Source organism: Hevea brasiliensis, chromosome 16, assembly GCF_030052815.1.
Source record: "Hevea brasiliensis isolate MT/VB/25A 57/8 chromosome 16, ASM3005281v1, whole genome shotgun sequence".
Classification (NCBI taxonomy): domain Eukaryota; kingdom Viridiplantae; phylum Streptophyta; class Magnoliopsida; order Malpighiales; family Euphorbiaceae; genus Hevea; species Hevea brasiliensis.
In genome coordinates this window covers 70,696,891-70,721,928 of record NC_079508.1, presented here as the reverse complement: position 1 = coordinate 70,721,928, position 25,038 = coordinate 70,696,891, and the positions used below count along the sequence as shown (strand labels likewise).

General features: G+C 34.4%; 6 protein-coding genes across 7 annotated transcripts; 2 read left to right on the top strand and 4 right to left on the bottom strand.

Moving 5' to 3' along the window:
- Window positions 1-883: 883 nt before the first annotated feature.
- On the top strand, window positions 884-1,836 carry LOC110637065 (NAD(P)H-quinone oxidoreductase subunit S, chloroplastic). The gene has a single exon (XM_021786998.2). It carries the CDS (start codon window positions 946-948, stop codon window positions 1,648-1,650), a length of 705 nt encoding a protein of 234 aa, XP_021642690.1. The 5' UTR covers window positions 884-945; the 3' UTR covers window positions 1,651-1,836.
- LOC110637066 (uncharacterized) lies at window positions 1,810-4,266 on the bottom strand. Its single transcript, XM_021786999.2, has 3 exons — window positions 4,098-4,266; window positions 3,256-3,407; window positions 1,810-2,005 (listed from the first exon to the last, which is right to left on the bottom strand). The coding sequence occupies exons 1-3, from the start codon at window positions 4,165-4,167 to the stop codon at window positions 1,988-1,990; spliced, it is 240 nt and encodes a 79-aa protein (XP_021642691.2). The 5' UTR covers window positions 4,168-4,266; the 3' UTR covers window positions 1,810-1,987.
- A 1,588-nt stretch (window positions 4,267-5,854) lies between these two features.
- LOC131174717 (secreted RxLR effector protein 161-like) lies at window positions 5,855-6,715 on the bottom strand. Its single transcript, XM_058138510.1, has 2 exons — window positions 6,643-6,715; window positions 5,855-6,555 (listed from the first exon to the last, which is right to left on the bottom strand). Exons 1-2 carry the CDS (start codon window positions 6,713-6,715, stop codon window positions 5,855-5,857), a joined length of 774 nt encoding a protein of 257 aa, XP_057994493.1.
- Window positions 6,716-13,126: 6,411 nt separating this feature from the next.
- LOC110637050 (uncharacterized) lies at window positions 13,127-13,459 on the bottom strand. The gene has a single exon (XM_021786978.2). It carries the CDS (start codon window positions 13,457-13,459, stop codon window positions 13,127-13,129), a length of 333 nt encoding a protein of 110 aa, XP_021642670.2.
- Window positions 13,460-17,115: 3,656 nt separating this feature from the next.
- LOC110637073 (uncharacterized) lies at window positions 17,116-20,945 on the bottom strand. Of its 2 annotated transcripts, none has more exons than XM_021787008.2 (6): window positions 20,645-20,945; window positions 20,360-20,511; window positions 19,745-19,903; window positions 18,878-19,138; window positions 17,621-18,295; window positions 17,116-17,466 (listed from the first exon to the last, which is right to left on the bottom strand). In XM_021787008.2, exons 2-6 carry the CDS (start codon window positions 20,438-20,440, stop codon window positions 17,377-17,379), a joined length of 1,266 nt encoding a protein of 421 aa, XP_021642700.2. In that variant the 5' UTR covers window positions 20,441-20,511; window positions 20,645-20,945; the 3' UTR covers window positions 17,116-17,376. The 2 variants fall into 2 exon arrangements, with proteins under 2 accessions (XP_021642700.2, XP_021642699.2); XM_021787007.2 differs by having other exon boundaries at window positions 20,360-20,482; window positions 20,645-20,943.
- A 362-nt stretch (window positions 20,946-21,307) lies between these two features.
- LOC110637013 (RING-H2 finger protein ATL20) lies at window positions 21,308-23,680 on the top strand. Its single transcript, XM_058138500.1, has 2 exons — window positions 21,308-22,262; window positions 23,055-23,680. Exons 1-2 carry the CDS (start codon window positions 21,596-21,598, stop codon window positions 23,525-23,527), a joined length of 1,140 nt encoding a protein of 379 aa, XP_057994483.1. The 5' UTR covers window positions 21,308-21,595; the 3' UTR covers window positions 23,528-23,680.
- Window positions 23,681-25,038: the final 1,358 nt, after the last annotated feature.

Sequence of the window (25,038 nt, the reverse complement as noted above, 5' to 3'; positions counted from 1 at the left end):
AATATGCCTTTAATACCTTTGAATTTATATGCATAAGAAAATAGTTTGTACTTTTATTATTGCCCTCACTCAAAAATAAAACTTTTTCCAAACTACTCATTAACCCTTGACTATTATGACCATTACTCATGTTTATATTTGATTGAACATGGTAAATTAATTGTTACTCATATATCATAACCCATTATTTATGTTTACTCATGCATTATGGCTCATTAGTCATGTTCTTCTTGTCACCTTTTTCATTATAGAATATACAAGTTTACTCTTCTAAAATTATATCATGGATCCGCCCTGCATAAGAAACTGTGAATCAAAACTCGTGAGCAAACTACATCGTTCTTATATCCATTGAACACTTAGAAAACTTATTAACCTAAAATGTCAAAAAATTTCAGATCACCAAAACCAAATTCTCAATTGATTTATCTTCTCCTAAATTCAATACTTATTGTAAACTTTAATACTAGTAAATAGTTAAATAAAATATTTATTAAGTAGTATAAATTTATAAGTTCGATTTTTATTATTAAAAACTGCCAGTATATAAAATTATAAATTGAGTTCCTAACCCGTAAGTTAGCTTCTTTTCCCATCTACGGTTGCCAATGCATTCTGCCCTGGAAAAAAAAAAAGTTACCGTCAAAGATAAGGGCATGGTCGTAATAAATCGATTCTCTGAAATGGTTCTAATTGTAGCGGTGTCGTTTCATGGCTCGCCTCTTTACACTTTGCAACTTCACGCGGCATCTATCCGTTGGAAGAAACGTGCCAATCATTGACAGCTTTGGTCCAAATAGTTGATGGAAATGGATTACACAACTAGTGACTGAAAATGTAATTTGTAGCAACCAATATATGAAAGGTAGGACAATCTATCAAAATCCATTCGTGGCCAGGATTAGAATAGGATGCTTTTCCTCTCCTCAAAGGGTAGGCTTCTGAATGACCATGGCTTCTTCGATCACTCTTCAAGGTTCTCTGTTTAGATCCCAATTCTTTGGCCAAAATAGCCTCTCCAATGGCCCTCGCAGGCCATACCCTTTGATTCCCAAGGAGTCGAGATTTAAGCTAAAGCCATGTGCCAAATTCGACCTGTTGGAGATGCTGGGAGGCAGAGGACTCTGCAATGGGGAAAAAGGTATCCAACAAGAGCTAAAGAGAGACGTTGAATCATCACCAGCCCCTGCTAAAGGGGAAAATTCAGGCACCTTGGAAGCACCAACGACTGGTAGTGTCCCAGAAGATGCTTTTGAAAAGGAGCTAATGGGGTTAACAGGGGGATTTCCTGGTGGAGAAAAAGGATTGAAAAAGTTCATAGAAGAAAACCCACCTCCTAAAAAACAGTCTGCTGCGGATTCAGGAGATATACAGGGGCTTACTGCTACAAAGAAGCCAGAACCACCTGAATTACCGCTACTGATGCCTGGAATGATTGCCATTGTGAATAACCCAAACAACCCATACTACAAGTACTGTGGTATTGTTCAGCGAATCACTGATGGGAAGGCAGCAGTTCTTTTTGAAGGAGGAAACTGGGATCGGCTAATAACTTTCCGGCTTGAAGAGCTTCAACGCAGGGAAAAGGGCCCTCCCGGGATAAATCCCAGGTCTGTCATAATCGAAGAGATAATTGAGAAATCTCAATAATCTACCTGTTTATATTTTCTCTTGCATCTATGTTTTGCTCATATGGCTTCTGCATTTTTCTGTAAGTTCCAGCTTAGAATGAAATAAATTCTATTTCTGATTAAAAAATAAATTCTATTTGTAATGATCAAACAACATTAAGCATCAAAGAAATATAAATGCCCAACGTAAGTTAATTTCTCATTATCTTTTTGTTGTCTAACGTTGAGGATTTATGAATTTATCCCTCAGCAAGTTCCGACAAAAGCCAATGAATTAGAAAACTTCTAATGTTTCACTTTCAAATTAAGAATCATGAAAAGAATGCCAACTCTCTTACTGAAGTTCCATGAAAAGATCAGATGCAGCCTCCCAACTGCAAAAGGGCAAACAAAGAAACAAATTAGCAAGCAGCATATCTAAACAGACTACCAGAAATAAAGAGTTAAGAATAGCGATGGAGCCATTACAAGGCGAGTTCTATCTGCAGAAAACAGAATACTCTCCAAATGGAAAACAACTGGAGTTTATGTAGGGTGCTAATAAGAGGCATAAAAAGCCACATACTGCAAAATATAACTTCTAAAAACCTCAACAAACAATCTTATAAAACAAATCGGTCCTCTACCTTAATGACCAAAGAGACAGAAAATAATCTTGAATCAGTACATTTACTTTAACACCATTTCTCATTCTCTGCCATAACCCATCACCAATGGAAAATGGAAAATAAAACACTTCTTTTGGCTGCAACAATGAACACCAACTGTTCTAAACAAGTTTTTTTACTATCTCAGAACTTGCTCAATGATTAACAGTCAGCATTCTATTTTTAGTGCTCAGAAAAAATAGAATTTACATCCACCATACAGCTTGGTCATGCTTCATTAGAGAATTGATATAAAAGGCTAATAAATCGACCCAGCTAGAGCTCATCCATCTGAACTTAGAACAGGACAACCCGCCCATCCAAACTCGGAGCCAATCGAGTTCTCCCATCCAATCTCAAAAACTAATACCGAGCTCTAAGGAAAGCCCAAAGGGTGTTCCAACCCATTTCAAAGAGATCAGACAAGATCGGAGAGATCGAATAAGATCGGAGAGATCGGATAAGATCGGATAGATCAGTACTTTCTTCAAGCTCGGACCAAACGAAGACTGTGCCACCAACTACGCCACTAATCACGCCTAATTCCCAGTATAATCTAAGAATAATTACCGTTATAACTTAAATAGGGAATCAATGAGGATCTGGCCAAGATTTCATCCTAATTACTATAAAAAAAAATAAAGCTTCAGAAACAGTTATGCAAATAATAATTTCACTTTTATTATACTAAATACTCAATTTATAATCTGATTACTGACTTGAGTGTCGAAGTGGTTGTCAACCACCATGGCCCCTCATCTATTCTTTGATTTTCAGGAGACCCTCAATCCGACCAAATTCGGTATACAAGAAATCCACGACAACATCAGGAATAAACTAACATATCCTCATGATTCATTTAGTAATCAAATGACAACACTAAAAGTGAACATCAAACACATTTGCTTAAAAACAATGTCAGCACAGCTAGAGAATTTAATTCCAGCAGTAATCAAGGAAGAAAGTTATCAACATACCAAGATTGCCTCAATCTCGTCATTGGAGAGAGGTGTCCGTTTAGGCTGAAGAGAAGCTTTCCCTCCAACTGTTGTTGAAGTTTTTGAACTTGAGAAGAAAGTTAGATCAGCATTTCCAGTTGTAGATGCCTCTTGAGAATGTGATGCAGAACCTGCAAATTACTTCCCTTAATAAGTGGTTGAGTAGCATAAAGGCAGAGTATAAATTAGGCAAGTAATTAGCATATTTCTATTCAATAAGATCCATAATTCTCAAGCATCATCTCTAAATAAAAAAAAACAAACTTGCTGAGATTACATTCCACCGAGCCTTCCATAGTCACACCTCTAACGTAAATCCTACGTTCCTCTGAGGGTGGAACGCATAAACCAAACATATGCTGTAATTACAAGATAAAAACACCAAATCGAGCAGGATATAACCTAACTATCAGTACAAAATGATAAATGTCTACAATTAAACAACATTCTCTATCATCATTTTCTTTTAGAGGAAAGGACGTCGTATATAATCAATTGACCCTTCTTTTACACAAATAAAACAACAGGTAGCGACGGCGTCATATACAAAGGACAAATTAAGCATTGAACGTTCTTATCAAATCACAAAACCAACCAAACCAAAAACCTACAATGTCATTAATACCGAACGATAGTACCATTTAAAATCAGGCATCCAATCAAAAAACAAAGAGGGAAAAATCGAGATTTGAGCATTGAGACAAGATTAATTGAATGAAAGCAGATGGTTCAAATCAGAGATTGAGCTGAGATCAAAATCAAACTCATGCATGTTATAGATAAAAAGAGAAGAAAAATAACAACATAAGTTAAGGAGAAACCAGAGGATTTGAGGTGTCTCTGAGGAAACTTGATGCGAGGGATTCTCTTCAACGCCTGAGCTCCTCCCATCTCTCTTTCTCTTTCTTTCTATGTGCTTGAAGCGACGCGAAAACAGAGCTTCTATGTTTTGACGCGATGTAATATTCCCTAACAGCATGTTAGGGAGGTTTTTGGTTCCTTTCTTTAAAAGATGGCTTTGCTTGGGTGTTTCTCAGTGTACCATTTGGATGTCATTAACGCCGTTAACCTTGACGTACGTACGTTGTGAATAAAACGCGCTTGACAGTTTTACTGGTCCACTTTTGAGTTCTGTGAATCACGCTGGGAACACTAAAGACGGTATCCCGTTTTGCACGAGTTCTATTTTTATATCAAGCATCTCTACTGTAAATTCCCGAGCAAAAAAGCATTGCCATAAATGTTGACTGTAAATTAAATATTTTAATAAAATAATTGAAAAAACTTAAATTATATGTATATATAAATAGAAAGTTGTCAAGTTTTAAAAGAGCAATTGCTGCTTTAACCCCTTAATAGGTCCGGCCTGACGTATAAAATAGAGGATCATCAACTCTATTAGCTTAGTTGAGAAGTTTGTTCTTTAAGAAAACCGCGTGGAAAAAGAAAACTTAAACGAAGAATGTCAGTTTTCATCGACCCCAGTCAGGAGTCTCATCTTCGTCATTTTTAAATTGAAGGTCATTATTTTAATCATTTTTGTTTTGAATCTTTGAAACAACTTAATTACGACGATTAGTTGTATGTCTAATTATAATATAATAAGAGATTGAGGAAGTAAATTTGAATTTAATTCTATTCGCTGCGTAAAATATTGAACAGAATCAAATTTGATTAGACAAATAATTTTTATTACTAAAAAAAAATTGAGCATTTCAAAGACGCTAATTAATCGTCTTTTAAGGGATGCACTTAATTGGATAGATACTTGAGACGAGAGTTTGACTGAAAGAAACATGGGAAAAACGAAGACTTTTATGCATGTCGTGCAATTAACGCCTGAGCTTGTCATCTAGTGACTGGCAAGCTCAAGCACATTTCCCTTTGCTTGTCACCTGTCTGCCCCATAAAACACTCCTTGCTTGCTATCACCGAAGTGAAAGGTAGATTCACAACTCTCAATATCTATAATATTCAAATTCTTTATAAATTTTATTTAATGTTAAATGAGGTTATATATATATATGTGTGTATGACTGAGAGTTAGGACATCTTCTTTAGTGGGCTTATGGATAGCCTAACCCATTACAGACTTATCCAATCACATAACACAATTCATTTAGATATTACTAATTACTAAACTTATTATTTGATATCATTATTTAATCTGTCGATGAGCCTAACAATTTATTAATGTTAATCCACATCCAGATACAAATAAATAATTTAACAATCTCCCACTTTGATAGTAGTAATAATTTAATAAACTAAAAGTACATATTAATAAAATACAAAATAATATCCAATAACAAGTAAGTAATTTAACCTATAAAATTTAGCTAATGTAATGGCAAACAAAATAACATTGAATTCGATAGGGAAAATAATATTATATATATGTACCAACAAAATTTCAAAATCAAAAACTGAATTTAAATGGAATATGTGACAAGATATATCCAAAACAATGGTTTAAGCATTCCATACAAATGCTAACACAAATGTAACATAAGATAGACTCCCACTAAACCAAAGCATCATCAAAAGTTTTCACTACACCCATACGCGCAACATGCTTCTAAAAAATAGTAATGGGCAAAGCTTTGGTTAACGGATCCGTAATCATTCGGTCCGTAGTAATATGTTCAATTCGAGTATGTGATTCATGAATATTCTCTCGAACAAACAGGAATTTGAAATCAAAATGCTTAGTTCGACTAAAATTCCTGTAATTTTGAGAGAAGCAAATAGTAGGAGCATTGTCGCAATAAATGGTCAAGGGCCTTGAGATGCTCTCAACAACAAGTATACCAGAAATCAATTTCTTTAACCAAACTGCTTGACAAGTGGCCTCATAACAAGCAACATACTCTGCTTCCATAGTGGAGGTAGCGATAAGTGTCTGTTTGGCACTTTTCCAAGAAACAGCTCCTCCAGACATCATGAATATGTAACCAGAAGTAGATTTTCTATCATCTACACAGCCTGCAAAGTCAGAATCAGAGTACCCAATGACTTCCAGATTGCTAGATCTTTTGTAAGTCAACATATAATTCTTAGTACCCTGCAAATATCTCATAACTTTCTTTGCAATTTTCCAGTGACCCCATCCAGGATTACTCAAGTATCTACCAAGAACACTAATAGCAAATGCTATATCAGGACGAGTGCATACTTGAGCATACATCAAGCTCCCAACTGCAGAACTATATGGAATCTTTTTAGTTTTAGTCCTTTCCTTGTCATCCTGAGGACACTGAGCTTTAGAGAGTTTCTCACCTGAAAGAACAGGCGCAATAGAATATGAGCAAGTGTGCATGTTAAGTCTCTTAAGAACTCAATCAATATAAGTTCCTTGAGACAAACCCAATCTGTCTCGAGACCTGTTACGGTGAATCTGAATACCCAGAACATATATGGCCTCACCAAGATCTTTCATGTCAAAGTGACTAGAAAGTATGTATTTTGTCTCGTGTAAGAGATTGATGCTATTACTGGCAAGAAAAATGTCACCAACATACAACACTAGAATAATAAAATGGCTCCCACTCACCTTCTGAAAGATGCATTGATCTGAAGCATTCTCCTCAAAACCAAGAGAAGTCAAAACTTGATCAAACTTCAGATACCATTGTCTATAAGCCTATTTCAACCTATAAATGGTTCTTTTCAACTTGCAAACTAAGTGTTCTTTACCAACTTCTATAAAACCATTAGGTTGAACCATATACACATGTTCATACCAGTCTCCATTTAAGAAAGCTATTTTAACATCCTTCAGGTGGAGTTCTAAGTCATAATGAGCAACAAAAGCCATAACCACATGAAAAACATCTTTAGTGGACACTGGAGAAAAAATTTCTGTTTAATCTATACCTTACCTCTGATTATAACCTTTTGCTACTAGTCTGGCCTTATATCTGTGATGTCCCTTACCTGTCTACTGTATAGCCGAGCAAGAAGTGCCACATTCGATGCCGGAGCACCCTATCTTGTTTTATTATATCTATTGTAAACTTTTGATGTCATTTAAAATATGTATTCTATGTGTAGAATTTTTTTTTCTTTTTTTTATATCTTATATTTGTGGAGACCCGGACAGAGCCTTCTTTGTTTTATTAGCATCTGACGGGTTTCCACTAATCACCTGTTAACATGTCCATATTCATTTCACACATTTCCATATCATATTCTCTTTTATCATATCATTCACAACTATTTATGAGATCTCAAAATGAAGTATCATCTATTGCATTCATATAGAAATTCATAGATAATAAATTACAAGTTTTCATTTCAATCTCAAAGTTTAATTACAAGTCCAAAATGAAATATATCATGGCTAGACATAATGAACCAAAATACTAGTCTATACATAGACCCTATCAAAATACAAAAGACTGGTGAGGTGACTCGACAAAGGATGATCCAGTCGAGCTCTATCGGTGCACTCATCGTGTCGCTGCTGCCATCGAACTGATCTTCAGTACCTACGTGATGGAAACCAACGCGCTAAGCAAAACGCTTAATGGTGCATAATTTATAATAACAATAATTTAACAATTGAAATAATATCTGCAATTCATAATTTCTGGGTTTTTTACATTTTTATTGCTCTTTGGAAGTAATTAACATTATCGGGATATTTTATGATTACTTATTATATTTTAAGTCTTAATTAATTTTTATTAGTGCGCAATAAAACTATAACAAATTATAATAGCTGAATGCACGGGTGTATACTGGTTAGACAGCCATATGTCTATCCAGTATAAGTTTGTCAAGCACGAGGCCAGCTGTCGAGCACAAGACCTGCTGTCAGGCTTGTAAAGCCAAAATTAAAGTAGGCACAATGGCCAGTAAGTAGGCATATAGCCTGTAGAAAAATCATACCAGACATACTTTGTCAGTTCATAATTTTCTCGGTAAGCAGTACTGCTATCTTTAGTTCCTAATTGGTATACCAGTTTATCCAAACTAAATAAATAAGTCTTAGTATACTATGGGCAATTAAAATTTTTTAATTATTTTAGCACTATTCATTGTTACTATTTTCTGGTACTGTTCAGTGGTACCATTATTTTCTGTGGTACCTAGAAATACACTTATATCCATGGTTTTCTATGAACAATGAAGAACGGAAGCAAAAGGGTAAATTCACAACTCCCAAATCAAAAGTCATTATTTTAATCATTTTTATTTTCCTATGTTTGAGTGGTCGAATCTTTAAACCAACTTAATTACTACGATTAGTTGTATGTCTAATTATAATATAAAAGGAGATTGAGGAAGTAAATTTGAATTTAATTCTGTCATATGCGTAAAATATTGAACAGAATCAAATTTGATTAGACAAATAATTTTTATTACTAAAAAAGAATTGAGGATTTCAAAGACGCTAATTAATCGTCTTTTAAGGGATGCACTTAATTGGATAGATCATCACTTGAGACGAGAGTTTGACTGAAAGAAACATGGGAAAAACGAAGACTTTTATGCATGTCGTGCACTTAACGCCTGAGCCTGTCAACTAGTAACTGGCAAGCTCAAGCGCATTTCCCTTTGCTTGTCACTTGTCTGCCCCAGATAACACTCCTTGCTTGCTATTGCTCGCCTCGTCGCTCTCTTCTTCTTCAATTTCCACCTGTAAATTCGTCTTATCTCTATATAAATACTAGCCCTATGTTGCAAATCCTACACAATAACCTCCTACTCTACTCATACCCACTTCTAGTAAAGCTGCCAATTACTATTTCTCAATCGCTACTTTCCCTCAAAATGTGGAGTTCCTTGAATACTTCTTTCATCCCAATAAGCCTTAGGGGATTAAGGGGAATCAATTTCATAAACAGAGATGACCTGAGCAAGAACCCATTAAAAAAGAAGGTAAAGAACGGTGATTGCTTGGCAAGTAGTAGAGAACCATTGCTTTGCAAAGAATTAGAGAATGATAAGAATTTGGAGAGAAGAAGCTATGGAAATGCTTCTGTTGAAGAAAATGGTGTGGTTAGAGTGAAAGTTAAGATGACAAAACAAGAAGCTGCTCGTCTATTGTCAAAGTGTAAAGATGGCGGGATTCTTGAGTTCAGGGATGTAGCACATGAGCTGGTACAAATCCCTGTCAATCGTGTTAGTGTTGTGGCCTCGGGTTGTGGCTATGGTAGTAGTGTGCTTAAAACAATCCCTGAAGAGATTTAGGTAATTGAAATTAGGTACATGCAATCCACGAGCCTGGATGAATTGCGCAGTCATCAAATACTTGCCTGTAGTGCTGCTATAAAACTTTTCAGTTGGTTCAATTGATTTTGTCTCAGTTCTGGTTTTTCAATCTTCTTCTAACATGTATCGAATGGTGATGATTAGGTTCAATATTGCTGCTTTGTTTCAATGAAATGCAAACTCTACTTGTTATATAATACCAGCCCCTTCTACATTTCTGTTATTGCTTCATTAACAGCACCATGAATCCCCAGAAGGAAGTGATAGTACTAATATCACCCCCCGCTAAGACCTTTCATCCTGTGAGATACTTCACTGTTCATCCTGTCTATGCCATATGCAACTGCAAAACTACTAATAATCATATCCGGAATTAATGCTTGCCTGCAATCTGATTTGAGCAATTTAGTCGAACATCTATATACACAATGCATAAAGCAGCCTAACAATGAAGGTGCATGGAAAAAATGAAATTCAAATCACTGCAGAATGCAGTGAGTGGAGCAATACAATTGCAAGATTTATATCCATTCTCAATCTTCTGATTCAGAACTTGCTTTTGGTCCCTTAACAATGAATACCCCACTTCCGGCATCGGCCGATCTCCTGGCGTCTAAACGTCTGCTTGAATTTTTTAGCGTCACAATAAAATTTTCCTTAGCTTTCGAATTTGTTCTGTTTCACAGAACATTTACATCACATTCATACCAAACTTTGATTCACCATCTCAACTTTAAGTCCTTTACCATTAACTTAAAAATTCATTGACGCGCATCGATTCTGAAACAACTTTATGTCTAATCTATGTTAATATGGATTATGATTCATGGGCATCTCTTTTCCCTTTCTTTTGCTGATATAGGTTGGCAGCTGGCCCCTCTGTTTTGTCTTTTGCAAATTGATTGAGATCTTGAAGGATCATGACAAAGATACACCCCATAGTAAGGGAGATGAAGCAGAGATTAGTGGGCTAAATTAAAATTAATTAAAAGTTAACGCATCTAACTTTGTTTTGTATTGTTTGCAGATGGATTAATTTATGCAGTAGTTACTGGAAAATGAATTTATTAATATTTCTTGATTGATGTGTACGTGTCACATTCTCTATGGCTTACGTAAACTTCATAATATTTTACCTTTACCAACTCTTGATCATTTTGCCTGCCATTGCATATGAGAAAAATATCTAAATGATTATCTTCCTGTTCTTTGATAGGAAAGAAAGCATACTTAATTTAGATAAAAAAAAATATACTTAATTAGCCATATCAGTGTCTTTTCATAAATTATAAAGCCGTCCAATGTAAGTTTGAATTGCCCTTTTGTTTTATGTATAACATATTCAGCCATGCAAAATCCAAATTCATTAGTTAAGCCTGTGGAGTTGCAGCAGAATTTACAGTAATCAGTCTTTATGAGGCCTGAAAATTGCAGAATTTCATAGTCTCTTAGCTGCAATAAAGGCCTTAAAGCTTGCTGATGTATCCAATTTGATATGGTACATTGGTCTCTAATATTTTAAAAATTTTAAGGGGCTTTTTAATAATTTATTAAAAAATGTTAAATTCTTTAATGTTTTATTGTAATAATTATATTAATAGTGAAATGCAAAATTCTTTAAAAAAAATCTAAATTATCATTATCTTTTTTTTATTAATTTTATTTTATTACAATCATTAATTTTTTTTTTAAAATTTAAATTATTAAACAAGATCATTAAACAAAATTTCTTCCCATAATCTCATACTTATTATTCTCCCTCACTATAATTCATCGTATTTAATTCTTTCATAAATTAAATCCATATCATTTATTTTATTTAATGTATAATTTTAATTAAATTTGTTTTTATGATTATATAAAAAAATGATTTTGAAATAAATTAAATAATTTTTTTTTTAAATTTTAACCATCAATATATTACAAGTTTAGTAATTCCTAATATTAAGAATTTATTATATTCTTTTTTTTAATTAATAACAATTTTATTTAATTTTTACTAAACCTATTTTATTTAAAAAACAAACTCTCTTGTCAATTACATTTATTTTATATATATTATTTTTATAAATTACGTATTTCTGCATCCGTTTTCTACATGAGTTCTACATCTATTGTACATTTGTTGGTCAAATTAGGCAGCTACATAGCAGTCTCGCTCGAACCACCATCACCATCCATAGAAAATGCTCAACTAGATAGGGTATACACATCAATGTAATGTATCATCAAGGTTAATTTACAGTCCCATTGCAAGGCAGGCCAGGCCAACAGTTCAGGGCCTGACCAAGAGATGAACCGGAGCTGGATTGATGGGTTATTTTTTTAGCTAGTTTCGGTTTGATTCAATCTGGTTCAATTTTGATTTTGGTTTTTGATGGTTTTGGTTCTCTATCCATGTGACACCCTCTAAAACAGCCACCTTTTTTATTGAAAAAAGAAAATCTGATTTGAATTAAACCAAAATTGGCAAGTAGAATAGTTGATTCTAGTTCAGAGCTTGGGGAGGGACAAAAACCAACATCCCTATAGATGGTTTGACTCCAATTCATACCCTTAAACCATTAATCCGGTCTGATTCTAAATTTGACTCAAACCAGTCCTGATCTAATTTAGGGTTTGAACCGGCCATGGCTAGGTCTATTTGAAGGTAAAGAGAAAAAGGAACATTCAGCCTAATCACTGGACTGCTTGTTAGATATGAATAGTATGGTGATAATAGAGAGAGTCACTCATCAAACTAAGCTAAGTCAAGTAGAAATGGTCTAGCAAGAAAAATTAGTTGATTACTACTCTTAAAGTAGTGAGACATCAATTATTATGTCAGCTTGAAATTGTGTGTAAAAAAAATAAATCGAATTTAATTTCATCCTAAAAAGTTAATTTAAAAGAAGTAGATTAGTCAAAATTATATATATATAGTTTGAATACCTCATCTCAAATTAACGTGGGACCAACGTTGCAGATTTCACTTAATCATCTATATTAAAATTCAATTCCATGATTTTGTTTTTAGCACCATGATTAATATGGAAATTGCAGTGATTAAAAGTAAAAGAAATGGGAATATTAGAGCTTTAGCCATCTGAGACCATACTAAAATATCAACCAAGAAGAGAAGATCCCCGTATTGGACTGGCTGTAGCTCAAAAGGGGCTTTGATATTATGGCTGAGTTTGGCAATGATAAATTAAGATTACGAAAATATTAAAAACAGAACTTGAGGAAATTTAGATCAGCACTAGCTCCTGTGATTTAATTTCCCCCACTATAAGTAAATATATCTATCTTATTTTCATAAAATAAAATTATTAAATTAATGAGTTACATTTTTTTCATAAATATATTTGAGACTTGAGAGGAAGAAGAATGAGTACATAGATGAGTAGTCTAGCTAGAGAAACCTCACCAAGAAGAACAGAAGAAAAACCTTGATCTAAATTTGGGTCTAAAAACCCAAAAGAAAAAGAAAACACCTCAGGACTCTCCATATACAAAAGAAAAGAAAAAGGAAATAATATATATATTTGGGTGAATGATAACCCAAATGAAAAACCTCATTAGAAAGAGGACTAAAGAAAGGCAGCAAGAAGCAGAGAGTAGTACTGTGGCTCCTGTTAAGAGAGAAGACTCAAAATCTTTCCATCTCGAGCCCTTCAGGGCTCTCCAAGATGCTCTCCAAAGAAGGTTTCCAAGATTTAACTTTCGCTCTTTCTCTTTCTCTTTCAATCTCTTGCAGAACATCTTCTAGCTTCTTCCCTTCATTAAATTTCAGCTGAAACATCAACCACTCCAGCTCCTCCTTTGTAAGCACTATCTTAACCTTAAGACTACCCTTCTCATTACTTTCCTTCCCACACTCAGCCTCCAATTCTCTCTCTTGATAATCTTGATGATCGTACTGCTCCATGTCTTCCTCTTCAAGTTGCCTTTGTTTTGTTGATGGCTTTATGCAATTTCCCATGATCTTGAGAAGATTAGATAAAAAAAAGAACCCTTTTTTCAATGGATTAACAGTCCTCAAAATGGTATTAGGGACTAAAAAGAGTTGAAGGAAAAAAGGCAAGTGTAGCTTTAAGAAGAAATGGTTCAATACTTGCAGAAATTTCAAGCCTTCAACTTGTGCATGTGAGGTAGAGGAGGAGCTATATATAGGAGTTAGGTACCCATATAATTTTACGTGGATTTTCCTTTCACAAGACTTTCTTTTTTTCTTGCTAAGTGACAAAACCCTTTCTATTTTTTGAAATTGTTAATTTTGTGACATTTAATTTACTAATTAATTAGGTATTTTACTCTATATATTAATTGGCTTCACCCAAAAGCGTGTGAGAATTATTGAGAGCAGATTGCTTTCAATAATATTGTTCATACACATCGGCAAAGGCAGCAAGCTTGCCTTTTTCTTTTCCTATTTTCTTTTTATCGACTGTTAATGAGACTAAAAAATAGAAGGAAAAAAAAAAAAAGAAGAGAAATTGAAGATGTCGGCTAACATAATTATATATTAATCTTTTAGTGAAATTATAATTCTTCTTAGGATCTTGTTATGGGTTGGTCCGACATACAGTTGTCTTCTCCCCTTGCTGGTGAAGCTAAGGCCCTTCTCGAAGCCGTGAAGGTAGCGCGTTCTCTTCAATTGTGTTGGAAATGGAGGATTCTTCCATTTTGTTTGCAGCGGTCTCTAATTTAGAGGATAAGGACTGTTTGGCATTACTATTGAAATTACCATTGAGAAAATTATTTTTTTAAATATGTTAATTAAAGAGTATTAAAAAAATTTAAAATTAAATTTAATTAGTTTTAGTCATAAGAACACTTAAATAATAAAACAACTTTTCCCAAACTATTTTTCTCAAAAGCATCTAAAATGATACTTTTATTCAGAAAAACAGTTTCAGGCTCTGAAACTCAATGCCATACAAAACAATATAGTGGCTTGGCAATTAAAGCCCTCAGTCTCTACTTTCCCTAAGTCTCTTTTTCTTTGGTAAAGAGAACATGGCTAACTGTAATATTGGAATTTTACAAAAAATTAATTATTTTAAATTTAAAAAATTTATTTTAAAAAAATAAAAATAAAAATGAAGATTGTATGATATCAAACGTTGTTAAAAAGCAGAGTCAAGGACACAGGACAGCCAAGAAATCTTTGGCCAAATACCTAAAGGGCACTTTCTAAGAATAAGAGTGGTTACCGTATTGTTTGATTCAACATTATTATTATTATTATTATTATTATTATTATTATTATTATTATTATTATTATTATTATTATCTCCCATCGACGTACTTATGTTTAATGCCCATAAATTTTAATATTTATATAATTTGTTAATTCCTTTAATGAGAATAGAGGTTTCTTTTTTATCAATTAAAGGTTAACTTCGTTGTTAAAACATTGTACTTATAATTATGTATTATAAATACAAAAATTATTCAAAAAAAAAATTTTAACGTGCAAAAATTGACATTACTGGTTTATAAAATATAAAATACTATTTGATATAAATATTCAAAGGATTTGTTATTAATAATAATAATAATAATATATTTTTTTTAAATATTCAAAAATTTTGACTTCATTTATTTCACGAAAAATAATTTATATGTGAAAAATATTATTTATGAAAATTACTTTTTAATAAAATATTTTTTATAAAAATATTTTATATGTATCCAGTATTTTATGTCTTTATCTTATGTCATTATCCACAAAATTTATTAAACACTTATCGTGAAAATTGGAAAATTAAGGTTAAGAATATGATTTCTAATTTTAAAAATAAGAAGTCATTTTCTCTTATTTTGAAGTTATCTTTTTTAACCAATAATTTATTTTTTTTATTAAATTTTTTAAATATCTCAAACAATGAAAAATAAAAGAAAATAATTTTTTTAAAAAAATATTTTCATTCAAAAGTAGCCTTCATTTAAAGAGAAAGTTGGCATAGAAAAATGGAGGGGCTTAGGTTGCTGTCTGGTCAATCTTTAAAAAACCTCATTCCCTGACAGATTCTGAAGGTTTATGGTGAGCTATTGTTCCTCTTTCACTTCCTGCCTGATTTTAATGAATGCTTTTGAAAATAATTCTCTCTTGATTCAAAATCTTCTCCATCATCACCTTAAGAAAACAGTTGTCGCATCTTTTTTTTTTAATCATATATTTAATAAAAAAAATATACATTAGTCAATGGGCCTAACACAAACAATGCTAGAGTTTCAACTTATAAGCAGGAGGAAAATGCAGCAGTAATAAACTGTAGGAAAGCTAGGCAGAAGGTGTGAACATTAGTATAAATTAAGCATAATCAAGGTTTGATATGGTAAACAAAAAGACTTTTTTGGTGTAATGTCTGCACTGATGTTGATCATTGTGACATTAGGTGCTGTCTCTTTCTCAATTTTCTTCTCTTTCGATGAGGAGAATTAAACATCTCACAAAAGTCAAAAATCTTGCTGGTGAATTTTGGACTGAGTCACAAACAGGTCTATGCTCTCATTTCAGTTAATCTTCACTGCAGACTTGTGCTTTTTTTATTTGAATTATTGAAAAAAAGGTTTTTTTTTTTTCGCCCTGAATGATTCATACCTAATCTTTGATGTAATGGTTTATGGAGGTATCTTGAAGATGAGGAACATTAAGAGCATTACCTTCTTGCATTAATTAAGCCTTGATAGGAGTTTTGACATTTTAAGATTACGGTTGAAAGCCATTGGTCCGAAATAATTAAGACAGGATTAAGATTTAAGAGAGATCAGAAGGCGTTGATTGAATGAGCTAATCATGACGTTAAATGACGTTTCCAGAGAGAGATAGAGAGAAAGCGCCGGGGGTAAACCAGTGATTCTGATGCATCTGTCAGGATGAGTCGCTCCATTCACGAGGTATAGACGAGGTCAAAGCACGTCAGTCTCTGGTTTTAAAATGTTTTTAGGCTTGGCTTTCTCTATGCTTCGCGCCATCAGAAAACAATACAACTTCGCTTTCAAAGATCGGTGGAACAGGAACGGTCGTTGAGGTAAGGAAGATAATTGTTTATATTTTAACAAGATATCATAACTGTTAAGGCACATGGCCACACCTCAATGTTAAATCTTCTTTCCGGACAACAACCACCCACCCAGGCCCCGCTTCTTTTGACAAAATCCTACTTTGTATTAATATAATTGTTTCAATCAATTAGAAAATCAGGATTTAGATTTTAGTGACCACCATCGACCATCCCATATCTGGCTAGGAGGGTTGGAGGTATTTATTTAATTGTGGGCCGGAAGGGGAGGGAAGATACAAAGAAGGGAAAAAAGATGGCATCCTGCATCAGGAAAGACAAGACAATCCATGTTTGGAAATGAATGTTTAGATCCACGTACCTTATTGACCGACCACAATTAAAAAGTGACCATGGTCGTACTCGTTACTGTTTTGCCAAGTAATCCTTCTACCAGGAGACAAGGCACATTATGCAAATATTAATTCTCAAGATTCAAGAACATAGCACCACCGGATTAAAAACTTTATCTTCCTTGTATGATATTTGCCTCGATCAGTAACCATTGCAAAACTATTGTAGCGAGGCAGGCTAAAATTGACCAGTTCCTGGCCTCCGAATCACATGGTGATAGACAACATAATTCAACATATCGAAGTATTCACCAACTCCAAAAATTACATTATTCCAGCATGTAAATACGGAAATCCAAGTTGAATTTAAGGTGAATAAACACAAAACTCTACAAGACAAGATGGTCCATACAACTGGAGCATTCTTACTTTAAAACAGAACGCCTTTTCAAATTTCTGTATGTTCTAGAAAGGTTCAGCTCCTAGCCCAGCTAAAGAAGAGGCCACATGTAAAACATGAGAAACTAACAGACAACTCACTGTGCACGCCGGCGCTTTTTAGCAAGATTTTCAAATATCTGGTGGACATCAGATGATGTGATCGTTTTTGATGTGTCAAACGACTCCTGCAGAATACAGTTTCACAATATGACATAAGTATATTTACATCAGGAAATACAGGTAAAAGTATGAAATAGCAACAGAAAGATAGCTAACTTCAAGCCTTCCTTTGCAACATTGCAAACAACCACACAGTGAAGGAATGTTATCAGGAAATACCAGAAAAGTTCGAAACTCCTCCTTAAAGTCTGCAATGCCATTCAATATCTCCATCTTCTCTACATGACCCAGTTTGTTGAAAAGGCTCAGCTCATCACCGTCCTGCTGCTGCAACTTTTCTTCCCTCTTCTGCTTTGCCATTTTCTCATACTCAGCAATTGAGTCCTCCTTGTCAAGCAGATAACTTATGTGCTTCTGATTGTACATATCTAAGCATCTTTCACATCTGCAGAGGATATCCCTCCAATTTTTGGAAAGAAACAGCGATTTATTTTCCAAAACAGGCAGAGTAGATACTGTATCAACTCCAAGAACACAAGTAGTCTGACGGTTGCCATCTTTTGTGTTTTGATTTGAACCTATATTCTTCTCAGAGCTCTCTCCAATAACAGATGCCTCAGCAACAGGCACTGAATCACTATTAGCATCAGCCACTGCATTATCCTCTCCAGAAACCTGAGAACAAGCATCATTCTCAAGCTTTCCAGATCCACAAGCTGAAGATATATCTTCTAACCCATTTTTATCCTTAACATTATTTACAATAGCGTCACCTCTCTGCCTCCCAGCTGCCCATCTAGTCTGAGGATATAGCGTCAGAAAAGAGCAAATTGTTGAGCATGTCTTGCATATGAAATCCTCATATAGAGGCTCTCCTTCCTCATCTCTTGGAATCTGTAATGCAAAGACAAGTATGAAGAAAACAACATCAAACCACATAAATAGGGTTCCATGAAGGGAAGTTGTAAGACAGTCCTACTCTTCAACATTTTATGCATTAAGTGCCACTCAGGCTTTTAGCCTTTAACCCACAAATTCTTAATCGTAGGACAAGACTCCACCACATAATGAAATGGACTCTCTTTCCATAAACAATACGGCTGCATGAAAGTTGTCAAAAAATGACCAATTATTTATCTGGTTTGAGAGAGAGTTAGCATGGCCAGTGGAGCTGTAACTAAAAGGCTACAAGACTTAAAGCAAAGAACACCAATTACATGATTGCAGACGCAGCAAAGTGCAAAGATAACACATTAGATCAGTAACTACAAAGAAGTCATTGATCATTAACCTATCCTATTAAGTATTCAAGGACTGGTTACTACTTAAGCATTCAAGGACTGGTTACTACTTAAGCATTTTCCAGACACTTCACCAACACTTGAAGGCTGAAAACAGTACAAAATTACAAATAAGTAATTACCAAAGAAACATGCAAAAACATTGAACCAATAGATAATAGCCCAAGCAACCAACCTCATTAGAAGGCTCAAGACCAAGATGTTCCTCATGAAACCAGTCCTCACACATGATGCACTGTATCATCTCTTCCTGTTCTTCAACATCTGGATCAGGATAGGGCCGACCACAAGTGCAGTATAAACCTTTGAAATTATGATTATAAGAATTATCCACATTTTCTACATCTTTCTTTGGGAAAAGCTTGCAAAAGAACTCCCCAAATTTCGAATTTCCACAGTCACACCGAAAATTTCTCTTGGTCCATAACTCCACAATCTTTTGTATGTAGCAGCCATGAAAATACCATTAAGTATAAAACAGAAAAAAAAAAAAAATCTAATATCACAATGCAGTCCAGGAGAAGATATAATGGACTATACATTGAACAAAATGAACCCATTTACATAACAATGACACAACACTGAATTGTCAATAAGACTGTTACATCAATCACTAGATAATCAAGTATCATTACAGTCCAAACATCAAATAGCACATGCAATTTTTAAGGATGTCCAGGATACTATTCAGGTAAGAATCTTGACCATTGCAGTTTGATTTCTTCTTCGAAAATGAGAAAATATGGTGGATAATACGAACAAGTATCGCTCTATTCAAAGTATAATGTTTGTATGCACAAACATGAATAAGTGAAAGCCCCAGACAGATAGTGAGATTCCATTCCTAATTCCAGCTCTACCGGTGCAAACTTATAATGGCAGTAGAAACTAGAAACAGAGAGAATGAATTAGAAATTTTTTTTTTTTTTTCAACAATGAATATTTAATTCTCACTCGGGCTTATAACTTATTAAGTAAAGCTTTGGACATTGTATTAACAGCATTGAACCACCACAAGGGATAGAAAGTCCAGAAAATGTACCTCATGGCCATCATGACAATACAAGCTGCAAGCAGTGCAAACCCCAGCAGTCCCATCTGGAGCGCAAGTCAGACAAGAGAAAATTGCCTGTCTCTTCATATACCCCATAGTATAGGTGCACTCTTTGCCCTCATCTCCGCCCAAAACCAAATCCGCTTCCTTTGCAAGTAAACACCCAAGAAATAAAAACAAAAGTATAAGTTAAGAGAAGCTCAATAGATACTATTCAAAGACAGTTATTTCCATAGCATATATGTAATTGAGCATCAACACATTATATCTTCTATCATATAATCAATAGTTGAAAAGCTTTCATCTGGATACATACAAGTACGAAAAACAAAAATGAATTTTTATTGAAGAATTCAAACGCTAAGCCTAAGCTATAATTTGGCCAGCATTTTAGTAAACAACTAAATGAAGGCTAATAAAAGATCACACTTTAGCTACTGAATAAAATTATCTAACAATTTGTTTTCCACAACTTCCAATATCCCCACACTGGACGAAAGAAAGATTTTCATTTCTCAATTGTGCCTAACACAAACATTGGCCTCGTGATAAGAGACCCAAAATAACCCAAATTGAACAAGAGAAAGAGAGAGGAAGAATTACCAACTCCTCGGCTTCAACCTTGTTAAGATACTCATTGATGGTTATAGTCTGATCATTCTCGTCCTCAAAAGCTCCATCCATTTTTCAACAGAAACAATAATTCAACTTTTAGCACAAGAGAGCCTACAAAATAGACACTTTAAGCACGGTACCTAAAATTCAATGAAGTAGAACAATATGTTATTGAAAATTTAGTTCAAAAAGTGGAGATTTTCACTTGGGCAAATAACAAGAAACCCTAAATTATGGCCGAAAATAATGGAGGAAGTGCTCAAATGAAAGTACCAGATATAATTTGATTAAACCGTTTTGAAGATCATTGTAATGGTGGATGAGAGTGAGAGATCGAATTGAATCGACGAAGATCGAGTTCTATAAAGAGAGAAAAGATGAAATAGGAAGTGTTTGGGAAATTAAAAGGTGTAAACAGAGTTTTATGGGCGACGGAATGGACTGCACTGACATTTTCCCGCCAGAATTGTTTTAGTGGGTGCGTCCAGTTATACGATTCATGGTCCGGTCTGATCCGTTCCGTTCCCTCCAATTTATGAGTTGTTTGGATATGCCTCGTTAGTTGTCACTCGTCTCTGCTCTATAGTTCCCTTTTATTTTAGCTTAAAATAAAAGCAGCTTTTAAAATTCGGCATGGCAGCGTTTTGTTTAATATATGTTAATTAAATATTATTAAACATTAATTTAAAATAAAATTTAATACATTTTAATTATAAAAATTTTAAATAATTAAATATTTTTAATAATATATAATATTAAACGTTTTTAAGTTAAATTTGTTTAATTTTTGTGTGTATTTTTCTACTTTCAGCTTGACCCATTCAATGATTCCAGAAAGTCAAAAGCATTCTATCACTCTATTGGGTTTTCAATTTAAAATAATAATAATAATAATAATAATAATAATAATAAGAGGAAAGCTTTGACTTAATGTGGCATATATATTATTCCAACAAGGAGAAAAAGACCCATAATAAGTTTTTTCCCGGCAGACTTTTTAACTAAAGTTTTTCTTAAAAACAGTAAAAGTAAGAAGCTTGAAAAGCAAAATTAAAAAATAAAAAAAATAAAAGAAAAAGTTGACTCGCCATTCGCTGACTCCAGCCATACAACACAAAAACATAAACACACGACCTCCTGTAAACAAACCTTAACCAAATGCTATTGCTATCAATAAAACACCCTTCTTCGCTAACCAGATAAAACCACCTGTACATAGTTACTATGCCTGTCTTAACTCTCTTCTTCTTTCTTTCCTTTCTCAAAATATGTCTTACACTTCAATTCTGCGAGGATTTCTGTAGTCCTATCAGCCCGGAGGTTCGATTCCCTTTCGGGCTTGACGGCGATGGATGCGGCTACCCAGGTTTCAATCTTTCCTGCAATGAAAGAGGCCAAACAATCCTTAATCTCCCTCGCTCCGGCAACTTCATCGTCCAATCCATCGATTATCAAATTCAAGAGATTCGCATTACAGACCCTGGAAACTGCTTCGCAGAGCGCCTCCTCCACAATTTTAGTCTCTCGGGATCACCTTTCAGTACGGAGCTTAATGGCGCCTTCTCGTTTCTTAATTGTTCATCGAATTTTTCCATCTCCGCATCCTTACCTTCTTCCGCAAGGCGGATTAATTGTCTTAGCAATGATAACTTCACGGTTGTGGCCATGCCTACTGGTTTACATGGATACTTGCCGCCGATACCTTCATGTATAGTGATGGAGAACATGGTCGACGTTCCGGTCTTTTGGCCTCGCTATCCCGAAGGAGATTCCTCGTTGATATGGACTACACCGGATTGTGGTGGATGCAAATTGAACGGTGGGACTTGTGGGTTCAAAGATGCTGGGAGTCTTGATATTGGATGCTTTGATCTACCAAGCAATGACCGTGGTATGTTTTCAATCACTTTATCAAATTCTTATATTACTTTCCAAATTCATAGTACCCGAGTTGAAGGATGATGAAATGAAACCAGAAAAACCAGGGAGAAAGACGATGAACATAAAAAGTCAAACAAAATGTTACTATTCAAAATAAGGGAAAAATTACTGGCAACGTAAGGCATCGTGTAGGAGCAACCACGTGGACGTCGACTTATTTATAATGCCACGTGACTAGCTTGTTTTATGATGAATAATTGTAGTTTGATGGTAAGCTGATGGAAACGGTGTTGGACTGCAGCGTTGGTGTTTTGTTGCACAAGAACTGGAATAATCAAAGGGCTTAGCATTCTGACTATCAGGAAATATTGTGGAAAGCTTTTTTTTTTTTTTAATCGATCTATTATTATAAATTTAAAATATAAATTATATAATATTATTATAATCTAATTTTATCTGTTATTTTTAAAAAATTAATTTATTTAAAATTATTCATCATTCTGAACAAATTAAGATATATATATTTTTATTTTACCCTTATCTCAACTCGGTAGAATTAATGTCAAATTCTGGTTTTAGTGTCAAATTCTGGTATGACTGGAAATTTTGCACCCTTTGTTGGATTCAAGCTTCAAAGTCATATGACGTTACATTAGAATTTTTCTGATGTTTATGACACCAAATTTAGAATATTAAATTTCGTCTCATATGATATCATCCTGTTCAGGACCAAAGCTCATTCGTACAAGGGATTTTAATAAATTCTCTTTGAGTTGATTGGAATTGTAATTTGCTTTGGCAGGTCTCCCAAGGAGCGCAAAATATGGCATAATAATAGGGGTTGGAATACCAGCACTTATGTGCATAATTGGACTTGGTTGTTACTTATGTGGCAGAGTGAGGAATTATAGCCGGAGCCACCAGTCGAGCTCAGAAGTCACCATCGCATTGGCGAACCCACCAAGCATTTTGATAGGTGGACTGGACGGACCAACCATAGAATCATACCCTAAAACTTTACTGGGCGAAAGTCGACGATTGCCTAAGCCTAATGACAGCACTTGCCCGATATGTTTATCTGAGTATCAACCTAAGGAGACATTAAGGACTATACCTGAATGCAACCATTATTTCCATGCTGATTGTATCGATGAATGGCTTAAAATGAATCCGACATGTCCTCTGTGTCGAAATTCACCGGAGGTTTCCTCCACAGCTACTACCCCTTCTTTGCCATCATCTGCTTCTTCGTCTTCATTATCTGCAAGAAGATAGATGAACACCATTGCTGCAGTTTGTTTTATATGTGGTATTTTAAATTTATAATTTGTTCATGTGAATATGAATTTACAGTTGGTGATGATGTGTCTGATTGGATTTTTGGTATGTTTTTACATGGAATTGGAATACCACTAAATTTTGATCAAACACAGGAAATCAAGTGGCTTTTGCCTTGTTTGTGTGTACTTGTTATCTTGCTTTGAAGCTGTCAAACATTTTATAGCCTTTTCTAAATCAATTCTTGTCTTATTTTGGCCTTCAAAACTCACAAGGACCATTATCAGCGTATAAATACTGATTACTCGTTAAACGTTATTCAATTATTAAATGACGATTTTTTAATTTATTTATTCAAATATCTGTTTCTTGAATGTTTTAGTATGTATCATTAGTCATGGTTGCATTGTTTTCTTTTCAATCTCACATGGCTGTCACCTTTGAGATGGATATGTACAACGCTTCAAATCTTGAGGATACTGAACAAGAACAAGGAGAACATCTTGGCGATATTGATGTTCCAATGCCATGATGATTTTCATGCTAGCTTCTATGTAATTTGGTCCAGCTAGTTCAAGACTATTGTTTAGTTCAGATTAATTATTGAATTTCAGTTTTAAGTTTAATGAATTGAAGGGATTTTCAGCTTAATATATTAAGCTCTTCCTGGAAATAATAATTTTTTTTTTCAAATGAAAGGAAGATAGGTCATTTCATAAGTATTGCGCCACCCGAGTGAAAACAGCAATGTTAATGCTAATCAAAAGCACCTCTTTACAATTCTCTCATTTTTGGCTCATAACAAGCTTGTGATGGCAATTGGCAGCAGCAGAGCAAGCAAGGAAAGAAAGACTCATTTCTGGCGCCAAAATCTCACCTATAGTCCTGACTCCCTGGAGCATGAAATATACATTGTAATATGCAGATTAAAAACTACCCACATGCCAACTCCTATAAATTCCCCCAACTTCTTCACATATCAAATCAAATCCACACAAGGTTGTCTGAAAACTTCACGCAAGAAGGACTTGGAAAAAAGAAAGCATGAAGCACGAAGCCGGTGTTTTAACCATTCTCTTGCTGGTTACAGTGTCAGCCTCAGGAGACCCTTTACCATCTTGCGATGGTATTATCTCCGAACTCACCCCTTGCGTTCCTTATCTGATGGGTAGACAGGACAATCCATCTGATACATGCTGCCGTGGTGTGAAATATCTGGCAAACTTCTCCAACAATAAGTCGAATCGAGAGGCTATTTGCCGGTGTCTTGAGAACTATGCCTCATCGCACCAAGGAATTGATTACAGTCTCGTACCTATCCTTCCAAGAAAGTGTCACGTGAACATCTCTCTGCCTCCGATTTCTCCAATATTCGACTGTTCCAAGTAAATATCTCAACTTTTAACCACCGGCCATATATTTAACTTAAAATCAGGCTGATCTAATTGATTCTGATTCAATTTAAAATTAAATTGGTTTTAAATTTAAATCAAACCGTGACTAGGTCT